Raw genomic sequence first — 12,502 nt, forward strand, 5'->3', positions numbered from 1 at the left:
TGCTAGGGATCAGACTAGGGTTCCTACATACATTTTAATTTTTTTCTTCTCCACTTTTTGAAATTGAGTCACCATGAGGCACACAGTTACAGAGTTGTTCTTGCTCCCGTTTTAATCAGTGTTCCAAAAGCCATCTCTCCACCAGTGCACATTTCCCACCAATAGCTTCAGTTTCCTCACCCCCACTCTCAGCCTGCCTCTATGCCTGCTCTCTCCCTCTCCCTCTCCCTTTCATTCCCCCTCTCCCGCTCCCTCTCTCTCTCCCTCTCCCTTTCTCTCCCCCTCTCCCTCTCCCTCTCCCTTTTTCCCCCCTCTCCCTCTCCCTCTCCCTCTCCCTCTCCCTCTCCCTTTCTCTCCCCCTCTTCTCCCTCTCCCTCTCTCTCTTCTTCTCTCCTCTTTCCCTCTCCCTCTCCCTATCTCTCTCCCACCCACCCCCTTTGGGGCATTATGGTTTGCCAAAGAGATACTGAGAGATTATCATGTTTGTTTCTTAACCTACTTTCACCCTGAAGTTCTTATCTAGAGTGATCATCTCCAACTATCATTGTCATAGTGTTCCTTCTCTATCCTAACTTCCTTCTCCCCCAGCACTTGAGGTAGGCTTCCAACCAGGGACCAATCCTTCTGGCAGTATTTCTACTGTCCTTGGGTGTTAGTCTCATGCTAAGTTTAATCCTTTTTGAGCTTGTTCTCTAGCTTCTACTGAGTGTCTGCCACCATTCTGTTTGCTCTGGCTTTAGGTAAGAGTGAATTAAGCTTACATAGTAGTTGCCTACTTTGGAGGTTATTATTCTAATCATTAGTCTACTAAGAATACTAAAGGTTTCATAGATATATGAAAAAAATAGGCAAATTTTATGCTAGTACTTTGTTTCCAAAAGCAAAATGTTAAATATGAGTCTATAAATCCATCACTTTTGATTTCACAAAAAAATTAATTGCTAATAATTTTCTGCTTATTGGAGTTCTGTGGGCTTTGTTTTGTTTTGTTTTTGAGAATGGATTGAAAATAAAGAATCTTGATTTTTTTGGTTGATTTCATATACTTTTATTTTATTTTTTATTTTATTTTATTTTATTTGCTTTATGGGTCACACCCGGCGATGCTCAGGGGTTACTCCTGGCTCATGTACTCAGGAATTGCTTCTGGCGGTGCTCAGGGACCATATGGGGTGCTGGGAATCGAACCTGTGTCAGCCATGTTGGCTGCGTGCAAGGCAAACGCCCTACCCGCTGTGCTATCGCTCCAGCCCCAAATTTCATATACTTTTAAACATAGTAAATAAGTTAGAACAAGAATGAACTGGTTTTCAATCCAGTTTTATTTATTTTTAGTTGGGAGGAGCCCTACCAAGTCATGCTTAGAGGTTCAGGGCCTCCCCAGTAATTCTCAACCAACTCAAGTTCAATAGGAACCAAAGATGTGACACTGCTGGGGTGTCCCAGTGTTTCCTGGTACCATGTCTGCCCTGTTGTCCAGGGCTTCCAGTGCTGCAGAGACACGGGAACCATAGTTTGCAGGGAAGCAAACCTGGGTCACGAGAATGCCAGAAAGGTGTCCTAACTGCTGTCCTGCCTTCTCAAACCAGTTTCAAAGTTGACTATAATAAACATAAACCTTCTAGTATATTTTTATACATAAATTTTTGAAATACTGTTTTATTTTATTTTTAAATTGCTGTTATTATTATAGTTTAGATAGCATATTATTAGTTTAGGTAGCATATTATTAACAGAATAATAAAATCTTTAATCTTTGGCCCTTTTCATTCTGCCATTGAGAACTTCTGTTTATTTCTCAGCTTATTGGCTATGTTTCTTTAGCTTACTTATATCTGTTTGTATTTCTTATATTACTGAAGCACTGTTTCATTCACCTCCTCATTTGAGTGAGCTGTTGCTTTCACAACTTTATCAGGTTTATATAACTCTATTTAAGGGTTTCTTCATTTAGTCTTAACCCTTCAGGACTGGTCAGTGCCCCTGTCTCCTCTTTATGTCTAGTGCTTTGTGAGGGCCCGGTTTAGAGACCCACATTAGAATCTTCCTGGATGTTGACTTAACCTTCACAGTTGTGAGTGGCAGAAATTGGCAGTGACTGAATTTGTTTGGGTCTAGGTGACTCCTAAAAATTCATAGTTTTGAGTGCTCTATAGTGACTGTAGTGCTGAGGCTGGGCAGAATTAGGTGGTAAACTGGGTGTGTGGCTGGAGGTGCTCAGCATGACTGTGTTAAGGCTGAGGGAGCCTGTTTAGTGACTCCCAAGGGAGGGGCATGTTTAAGGTTTCATGTGCTTAGCTGCAGCTTTTCATCAAGCTCAAGCAGGTCTGATTGGCAATCAGGGGTACAAGGCCATGATTGACAGCCACTGGGTTTCCTTAGTTTCGACAGACCTAGAACTTGGCTGTAAAACATGCCAGCAAGTACCTGAAAGAAGACTGGGGCTTTAGTTCAGCTGGTGGTTGAGCACAAATTGTGAGCTAGGCAAGGAGACTCTGATTGACTTTGGGTTCTTGAAGGAGCACAGCAGGCAGTGGAACTTCTTTCTGGCTAGCAATGCTCTAAGTCAGCATTCTTCAACATTTTTATTATACCTATAGGCTAGTACTTGTCCTGCATGGAATGACCATTATAACCAAGGGTGATACCAGTGTTTTTCAAGTTTTCTACAAACACCAATTCCCAGAATATACTCTGTAGAACAGTGACTGATGAATGCTGCTTAAGGAAATCTATGGGTGTATTTGCTTACTCAAGGGGTATTATTAGATAGCAGTTAAGTGGGGAATGTCCAGTCAGGGTCCATTTGTGGGCCAGGAGTCAGCAATTTTAATAACTGTTGCTCAAATTCCAGCTGACTTAGCTATTTGCTCAGGGCAAACGGAGTTCTTCTCGGGAGTCTTCCTTCGGGGTTTGTGATTATGTGCAGTGAGATGGCACCTCCCAGTCCTGCTATCAGCCAGGTTGCGAGAGGTAACAAAATTCACATATTCTCCAATTCTGACCTGTTGGTAACCCCTTACCTTCCACCTACACATGAGCATTTGTCCTGCCTGTGTGATTGTAGTATTGTAAGTATGTAATCAGATCTTAGGAGTTGGGTACTGAGTATAGGGACAAGTTCCCTGGTTTCCATTATAAAGTTTAGTGCCTTCAGCATGTCTTCCCCATTTCAGTGTGTTGCCCTCTGGTGAGGTTTGTCTTGGTGACAGCATTCCTGTCTTCAACCCACCACATGCTGTCCTTTCCTTTCTTACACTGGAAGCTCTGTTCATTCAGGTTTCAATTTGTTTTCTGTGTAAACTTATCCATGTTTTATTGTAGATTTGCTGTGATCACGGTTAGGAGATAGAGCTTTTTCCTGTTTGGTCATCTTAACCCCCAGGCTTCAAGTTTAATGTTTCCCACGTAGACTTACACAAAATCCTTTGGAATTGTTCTAACCTACTCATAAATAGAGGGAAAATTACTGTAGTTAATATCGCATTTTATTTTAGATGCATAGCATTCTGAATCCTTTTCTAGTATTAAAATAAGAACAATTGAGGGGGGTAGGGAGATGGACTAAAGGCTGGAGTCCAATTGAGTGTAACTGGGAGTTGATCACTTGATCACTTGACTTCCCATTAATCATCGATTTGCTCAAGCAGGCGCCAGTAACGTCTCCATTTGTCCCTGTCGCCTGCTAGTGTAGCCCAATGGCCTCTGTTCACTCTAGGAACACAAAGAGCCTCAAACCAATCATTCATGATCTTGATAAAGAAGTCTGACCATCTGGTAGGTGGGCGGCCACGTGGTCTTTTGACATCCGATGGAATCCAGTTGGTAACAACTCTAGTCCAGCGGTCATCTTTAAATCTCATTACGTGACCAGCCCATTTGATTTTTGACACCTTGGAAAACGAGACAGCGTCCCTGATTCTTGATCGTCGACAGATTTCGGAACTCTGGATTCTTTCTCTCATTTGAGTGAAACGTGATATTCCAAGCATAGCTCTTTCAATTCATCTTTGGGAGACCCGAATAGTGTTCTCATCCTGTTTGCGTAGGGCCCAGGTCTCTGAGGCATATGTTAATGCAGGAAAAACAGTGGAATCAAAGAGATGTGCCCGGAGCTGGAGGTTCTTCGTCCTCTTAGCTATTTCTTTGACACTCTTGAAGGTGTTCCAAGTCGCTCTCCTCCTCCTGTGCAGCTTGGGTGCCAGGTCATTTGTCATGTTGACTTCTCGACCTAGGTACACATAGCTGTTGCATTTGGAGTTGGTCATTCCATTGAGAGCGAATGGAGCGTCAGGAACGAGGCTGTTTCTCATAAACATTGTCTTCGTAAGATTCAGCTGTAGTCCTACCTTTCCACACTCACGGTTGAAGTCGGCCAGCATTTGTGCCGCTTGGCTAATGTTTGGTGTTATTAAAACAATGTCATCAGCAAAGCGGAGGTGGTGTAGTTGCCAACCATCTATCTTCACTCCCATTCCTTCCCATTCCAGTCGTCGCATGATGTTCTCGAGGGTGGCACTGAAGAGTTTTGGTGAAATGGTATCACCCTGCCGAACCCCTCTCTTGACATCAATGATTACTTCTGGGAGTTACACCTAAGCAATTAGCAGGAGGTGGGAAATAAGAAAGGAAAGAAAGAAAGAAAGAAAGAAAGAAAGAAAGAAAGAAAGAAAGAAAGAAAGAAAGGAAGGAAGGAAGGAAGGAAGGAAGGAAGGAAGGGAAGGAAGAAAGAGAGAGAGTAGGAAGGAAGGAAGGAAGGAAGGAAGGAAGGAAGGAAGGAAGGAAGGAAGGAAGGACAAGAAAGAAAAGAAAGAAAGGAGGGAGGGAGGGAGAGAGGGAAATAGGGAGGGCAGAAGGGAGAAAAAAATGAGAGCTTGAGAGCAAAATATCATAAATAGCAGTTGTAGAACTTTTGAATTCATTTGCTGAGTAATAGAGATAAAATACTTTGACCTATAGATTGTTTCTTATCACTCTTAAGCATAACAAAAGGCAGAAGCACCAGCACGAGATAGTTGTGTGATCCCAACAACTATACAACTTCTCTGAGATGTAGATTATTCATCTGTAATGATGCATCTTCATCAGAGATATTTCACGAAGTAAAAATAAGACTTAGTGTGCCTCCATCATAGATACTTCAAGGAGTAAAAATAATTCTAAGTCACCAACACAGCACTGGTTGCAGTAAGCTTCAATAACTAGTACACAATGAGGATAAGGATCACAGTATTTAGAAAAAAAAAACTTTCAAAAGAAGAGGGGCTTAAGTGTACTGCAAACAATTTTAGTGGCCAGTTTTATCAGCCTAGGTGGACTAAATTTTGGTAATAAATATTTCCAAAGTTGATGGTCAAAATGTAATAGAATGTATGGGGCTGGAACAGTAGCACAGCGAGTAGGGCATTTGCCTTGCACACGGCCGACCTGGGTTCAATTTACAGCATTCCATATGTTCCCCTGAGCACCACCAGAAGTCATTCCTGAGTGCATCAGCTAGGAGGAACCCCTGTGCATCGCCAGGTGTGACCCAAAAAGGAAAAAAATGTAACAGAAGTTTATCTTTCTCCCTTAAAACAGTTGGATATTGAGGAGACTCTCACATTTAGGAACCATATTTATGTTCTCTAGCTGTGAGTGTGACTGCTATCATAATTCTAGTGGAAAGGAAGGTAGGGAATACAAGATCTGGAGGACGGTCTGGCAGGTTGTTAAGAGCTTGGATAGAAATACCAAATACAGGTTATCATGAGAACTAGGTTTGAAGTAATTTACTGACATGAAATCCTTAACTATAGGGAGCTCAAAAATGCATTATAACTGGGAAGCCACCTGCCCCAATGACTGACAAATGAGCAAAATTGAGGTGATAATTCTGACATATTTCGTTGTATGAAAATTACCCCCTCTACTGCACACAAAATTTTGGTGCCAATCATTTGCTGATAAATTTTTATCTGTGCCAAAATTCAAAAATAGGATTTGTGGCATTGTGGGTTGAGGTACATAATAGGCTATATAGGGAACATATATACAGATTGGAACACAGCGCACTCTCTGGTCTTAGATAGGGACAGAGTGATGAATCTTGTTCCTGACCTGGTCTTAAAGATACCTGGTGTGATTTGCTAGCGTGGTCCTGGTGCCAGAGGGATCGGAAAGTGGTAGACTAGAAAAAAAATCATAGAATTTAAACAATAGGCCTGGACAGTCCCTTAGTAAGAGCTGCTAACTGAGAAACCATCTAGAATAGCAGAAACTGTGACAATGTGCTGGTAATAGGGACAGTAGGAGGGAGGGGAAAGGACAGAAGGAAATGGGGGTTGGGGAGCAGGAAAAATGAATGCCACTGTATCAAAGGAAAAAGGGGATTCCAGAACAGGCCTCCTTCCTGGGCTGGGGGCAGTGGGGGGCTGAGGGGCAGTCTGGTCTTATTTAGATCAGGGCATGGAGTAGAACCAGGCCTAAGAAGAAGAATTTAAATGAGGGAGGAATATTGATGTCTGAAAGTGGTCCCAGGCACTCCAGTGTTATCTGGGAGCAAGAAATATAAACCTACTTGTCATGAGCAAAACACCAACTCCTGGTTCTTGTGTTACAGTTCATCCATAAGCCCCATTGAGTGGGAAACCTGAGGCATCAGCACTGACTGCCTCAGTCAAGTCTGACTCAGGAATGCACATGATAGTTGAAAGCATTGGTGTTCCAGCTAGAGGGGTAAGGCAGCATTGACGAACAGAAATGAGGGGAGCACTCACAGATTATCCTAAATTTTACTGCAGCTCTAAGTGCTATAAAATGTGTTTCGTTTAATTTTTAGTCACCCTCCAGTTCCTCAAGAAATGTTCAACAAATGTTGGCAGATTCTATCAATCGTATGAAGGCACATGGATTTCACCAGGTAAAGCTTATATTCTGTCCAGAGGGGGATAAATAAGTTGTTGCTACTAACATTTCACAAATTGGTATATCAGTCTCATGTGAGAATGAAATTAAGCAAAAGAATCTGCCTTAAAAGCTAGTGAACATAGCTACATATCTTTATCTACAGTTAGAGCAGTCTTGAGTATCACAGAAAGAATAGGTGCCAAAATGTAGCTACTAAACTCAGTGAGGATCTAAAACAGAGATGTTGCCCTGGGATTTTGCAAAAAAGTGGGGAGACTGATTTTAGAGAGTGATAAATGATGCTTTGAGCTTGGCAGGAATCATCCATCTAGATCAAGTTACCTATGTGTTTATTGTCTCTGTAAGCAAGTTCCTATGTCCATTGTGCTAAGAGCATTTTTGGGGCACTCAGATCTCTCACATCCATCTAAGTGTGAGAGTCTCCCTGTGTGTGAGTCCACTTCTTTCATACCTCTAAGGTTGCTACCACGGTCTATGTAGCATACAGTAAATGACTTACAAATTATATAATTTAACCCATGGTCTTAAAAAATCTAATTACACAAGACTGTAGCTAGAAGATCGTAATGTTGTTCCTTTGGGCCGAGATCTCCAAGTGTGGTCCCGGGGATACTGACAGCTGTTTCCTCACTCCTCTCTGGGAAAATGCACATGTTTGAGAGTTCACTTTTTGAAACATCTATAAATCATAATGAATTTTGGAGCTCTAACTCTGGTATACATCATGCTGAAAACCAACAATTTAATGTCTAAATTAAATTTTAATATATATCATTTTAAAGAGGACAGAAATAAATGAAAGACAGATCATTCAACCAGCATTTATTGAGTTTTTCCTATATCTAAACATTGGTGTGAACTTTGAAAACAGTGAACCAAACATAAAGCCCCTCATAGAGCTAATATTGAATGGGAAAGATAAGAGACAACTGTTAATTCATATATATATGTATATATATATGAAGTTAATCTATGGAGGAAAATAAGTACAACAAGGGAAATGAGGACTTCTTAGGGTGACCAAAGAAGGTCACTCCAAGAAGGAAGTTCTGGCATCTGAAAGGGTGAAGGAGTGAGCATATTGGGAACTGTGCCAGGCAGAAGCAGGGGCAGGTATGACAGTACAGATTCAGGAGTTGTCTGGACATGATTAAGGGACAATGCAGAATAGACATGAGGGTGTGAATTCATGTATACTCTACTACGGAATACAGTGTTTAATGTTATTTCCTATTAGGACAGCTGTTGAGATATCTGAAGAGTGAGTTTGTTTTCCTTTTCTTTTTATTGGATCATGGTGACTTACAAAGTTACAAAGTTATTCATTACTGTTTTGAGCATATAATGTTCCAATATCAATCTCTTCATCAGTGTTGGGTGAAGGGATTCACCAATGTTCTCAGGCTCCCTTCCAGTCCCTAGTCTGCCTGGATGGCAGATTCTTGCCCTTCACCATTGTCCTAGTGTTCCTTCCCTGAATTATCTTCCTCCTGCCCTTACCCCTATAGCAAACTTCCTAATGATACCCATTTCCTGCTCTTCACTTTTTTTGCATTTGGTTATTTAATATCCCCCCAACACACACAAAGCTTCTTTATGTCCCACATATGAGAGAGCTCATCCTGTGTCTTCTCTCTCTGACTACTTTCTCTCAATTTTTCAGATCCATCCACATGGCTGAAAATTGTATTATTTCATCTTTTCTTACAGCCAATTGCCAATGAACAGATGACTGAATAAAGCAACTGTGGTATGCACATTGTGATATGTGATATGCACAATGGAATACTACTGCTGTGAAGAGTTAGTTTAGATGGAAAGAAATCTGAGAAACCTCAGTGACTAGACCTATGGTTTCTTGTCTTTGAAATGGGTTAGGTGGAGTAGACCAGTAGTTCTCAGACATCTTATATATTACACAGCCTATTTTTCACTGTATCACACTCTCATGAATTTAACATTTCATTCCTCCCTTCCTAACTGAAGAAAGCATGTTAGTCTTTAAGAGAATAGTCATCAGGTCTCTTGCCAAACTTCTCTGTTGGAGCATCGAGGATGAAACTTCAGGAAAAAGGAAAATGATGGGAAAACATTTGAAAGTCTGCATCAGTGGGTCAGGATGAAAGGTTTTCTGTGGGAGATGATTCCACAGCCCTCTATCTCTCCACACATCAACCCCAGTTGTCTGAACCAACATTCAGCCCTGGTTCTTCTGCTTCTTTTCTCCTAGCCCTCAGTTTAATTCCAATACCTAATCACAGTGCCCAACCTGGACTATGTATGTCCAGCAAATCACTTTTAAAGAGGAAATGATGGATTTTGAATAGAGAAATAGAGTAAAGATCTACTTGTAAATTTCTGCGAAATTTCTGCCAAAGTTAAACCTTTGGGGCAAGGGAAATTCTGGAGAAACTCAATAGGTTCTTCAGTTTTGCAAGTTGACTGCAAGTGCAATCATCAGAGTTTGATCTCATCTGCTTTTACTCTCTAAAATTCATTGTCTCATTCCCATCTGTGCTCATAATTTACTGGAGAATGAAAGGGATATGATTTATTAAATGCATCCTCCTCATCATTTCAGTATCATTTTTATCAACCAAGAATCACCTGAAGTATTATTAAATCTTTTCCAAAATGACTCATTCACTTTGTAAACTTTTTCTAATCCAACAGATATTGATATAATCATAGTTTAGTATTATTACTATATTTAATCATTTTTAATTTAATACATATGTATGTAAAAGATAAACAAAGCTCCACTTTTAAGTGTTTTCCATTGTGAGCTTTGCAATTTCTAGCAATCCTTTTTATTCATTTCAGACTGGGAAATGAGGAGGTGTCAAGTTTTAAAGTAATTTCAAAACTGTAAGCTACAGTAACTGACTTTTGACTTCCTACTGTGATTGAAAACAAGTTTCCAAACATCAAGATATCTAGTTGTGTTGAAATATTACAGTAGAAAAATCTTTAACTTCTTACAAGAAAAACAAGTGAAGAAAAATTTGCCTTCTCTGTGACAGAGGATAAAGCATACTTTGCTAACCTTGGCATCTTGTTTCCTTTCGTACTGGTGGTTTTATTTAGTTTATCAAGTTCTAAAGGGGCTGGAGTGATAGCACAATGGGTAGGGTGTTTGCCTTGCATGCAGCTGACCTGGGTTCAATTCCCAGCATCCCATATGGTCCCCTGAGCACCACTAGGGGTAATTCCTGAGCCAGGAGTAACCCCTGGGCAACGCCAGGTGTGACCCAAAAAGCAAAAAAAAAATAGTTTATCAAGTTGTAAATCCAGTTTTTTTATGAGCACTCAGAAAGACTGTAGCACTGTAGCACTGTCCTCCCATTGTTCATCGATTTGCTCCAGTGGGCCCAGTAACATCTTCATTGTGAGACTTATTGTTACTGTGTTTGGCATATTGAATACATCATGGGTAGCTTGCCAGGCTTTGCCATGCAAGCGAGATACTCTCGGTAACTTGCCAGGCTCTCCGAGAGGGGCGGAGGAATTGAACTCGGATTGGCCTCTTGCAAGGCAAATGCCCTACCCACTGTGCTATCTCTCCAGCCTGCATCCAAGAATCCAGCCTGCATCCAAGAATCAGATAAAAAAATTAAATCACTAAGTCAAAAACAAAACAAAACTCTCTCTCCCTCTCTCTGATACCTCACTCCCCTTAACTTCAGCTTTTGATAAGTTTTCCAATGAAGAAAGCAGGGCACTTCCTGAAGGGAACAGGAACAGCCTCCTGCCTGGGAGGTGAGTGCTGGGATAACCACCCCCTGCCTGGGAGATGAGTGCTGGGATAACCATCCCCTGCCCGGGAGGTGAGTGCTGAATAACACCTCCTGCCTGGAGGCAGGTGCCAAGACTAGCTCCTGCCTGGGAGGTGGAGTCCGGTTCACTGGTGGCAGAAAAGGCAGCTCCAGCTTGAGCTGGGCAAACAGGGAGAAGTGGTCAGAGGGCATGAGCGGGTGCGGGTAGCCAGCAATGTTCTCCACGAGCCAGGGGGTGGTCCAGGGGGCCCAACATGCCCAGGGTCTTTAGTTGAGGCTTCGAGTGGAAGATGTAGTCAGTGATCCCCTTCAACTCAAACGTGTAATTGGTGTAAGGCATGAGGCCCTGCTCTTAGGCATTCTTAAGCAGGAAACCATGAGTGATTCGCCTGGGAGGCTGTCCCAAATTTTCCACTGCAGCTGAAGTTGGTGAGACTTTCATTGTAACTCAATTCCTTAAAGTCCTTATGATTGGTCTCTACTCCCCCGGTGCTCAGGTACCCCACAACACCAGAGTTGGGCATGGAGTTGAGGTCGGCACACAGCACCAACGGGATGGTCCTGAGCTCCCCCAGCACTCTGGGCTGCAGGCTCTGGGAAGCTCTGTCACTCAGACAAAATCAAATAAATAAAGTTTAAGTGAGAAATCAATGAACAGTGACAGTGAGTTTAGTTACAAATGATTTCCTTTGAATTGACTTTATGTTACTGAAATATGCATTTTAAAAAATTGCTTTGGGAAAGGTGGTTGAGTCCCAGCATTGCAAAAAATATATATATAAGGGTAGCACTGTAGCACTGTCCTCCCATTGTTCATCCATTTGCTCAAGCAGGCACCAGTAACATCTCCATTGTGAGACTTGTTGTTACTGTTTTTGACATATCAAATACGGTACTGGGAGCTTGCCAGGCTCTGCTGTGCAGGCAGGATACTCCTGGTAGCTTGCTGGGTTCTCCGAGAGGGGTGGAGGAATCGAACCTGGGTAGGCCGCAAGCACGGTAAAAGCCCTACCTGCTGTGCTATTGCTCCAGCCCATATATAAGGGTAAGATGATAAGTTTATTCTCTCCAAACATTAAAAAACCCTTAAGGAAATGTTTTTAATTTAAATATTTTATTTTATAATTATAAAATTATATGATATATATTTATGTGATGCTTCACAAAGCATCATATCAATAGTATAAATTGCAACACTTTAATAAATTATATGTTTTATATTGTTTACTTGGATTTTTCCCTTTCAAAAAGGATGTTTTAAACACCTTTGTTATTATATAAAAAACTGTATGCCTAAAACTCACATGTGAATAATTTTGTAAATTTCAGTTCTTTAATAAAAATAAGTAATTTTTTTAAAAAGAAAAATATCATAAAATGAGACTAACACCTAAGGACAGTGGAGACAAAGGCTAGGAAGATTGCCTCACTATTGGAAGCCTGCCTTGTGTGCAGGAGGAAAAGGCAGCTAGGATAGAGAAAGGATCACTAAGTCAATGATGATTGGAGGGATTGCTTGGGATGGAAGATGTGTGCTGAAAGTAGATAGAGAGCAAAACGTGATGGCCTCTCATTGTCTGTATTGCAAACCCATAGTTAGAGTGAGAGTCAGAGGGAAATTGTCTGCCATAGAGGCAGGGGGAGAGGTGGGACCAAGATGTGGGGAGGGATACTGGGAATATTGATGGTGGAAAATGTACACTGGTGGAGGGATAAGTGTTTGATCATTGTATGGCTGAAACTCAATAAGGAAAGCTTTGTGACTGTAGCTCATGGTGGTTCAACAAACTAATTAGAAGAAAAAAGAAAAAGAATGA

At 41.4% G+C, this 12,502-nt stretch overlaps 1 protein-coding gene across 2 annotated transcripts in view; it reads left to right on the forward strand.

Annotated features, from left to right (window-relative positions):
* SH2D4A (SH2 domain containing 4A) overlaps nucleotides 1–12,502 on the forward strand; it is a 69,557-nt gene that overhangs the window by 31,800 nt on the left and 25,255 nt on the right. The window contains exon 4 of one of the 2 annotated variants that reach the window (XM_056116904.1): nucleotides 6,821–6,901. The exons of the other annotated variant lie outside the window; for it this stretch is intronic. Within the exon in view, the coding sequence (XP_055972879.1) occupies nucleotides 6,821–6,901 (81 nt within the window). The remainder of the gene's footprint in view (nucleotides 1–6,820; nucleotides 6,902–12,502) is intronic. 2 annotated transcript variants of the gene reach the window in all.

Source organism: Sorex fumeus, unplaced genomic scaffold (assembly GCF_029834395.1).
Source record: "Sorex fumeus unplaced genomic scaffold, SorFum_2.1 ptg000033l, whole genome shotgun sequence".
In the NCBI taxonomy this organism is placed as follows: domain Eukaryota; kingdom Metazoa; phylum Chordata; class Mammalia; order Eulipotyphla; family Soricidae; genus Sorex; species Sorex fumeus.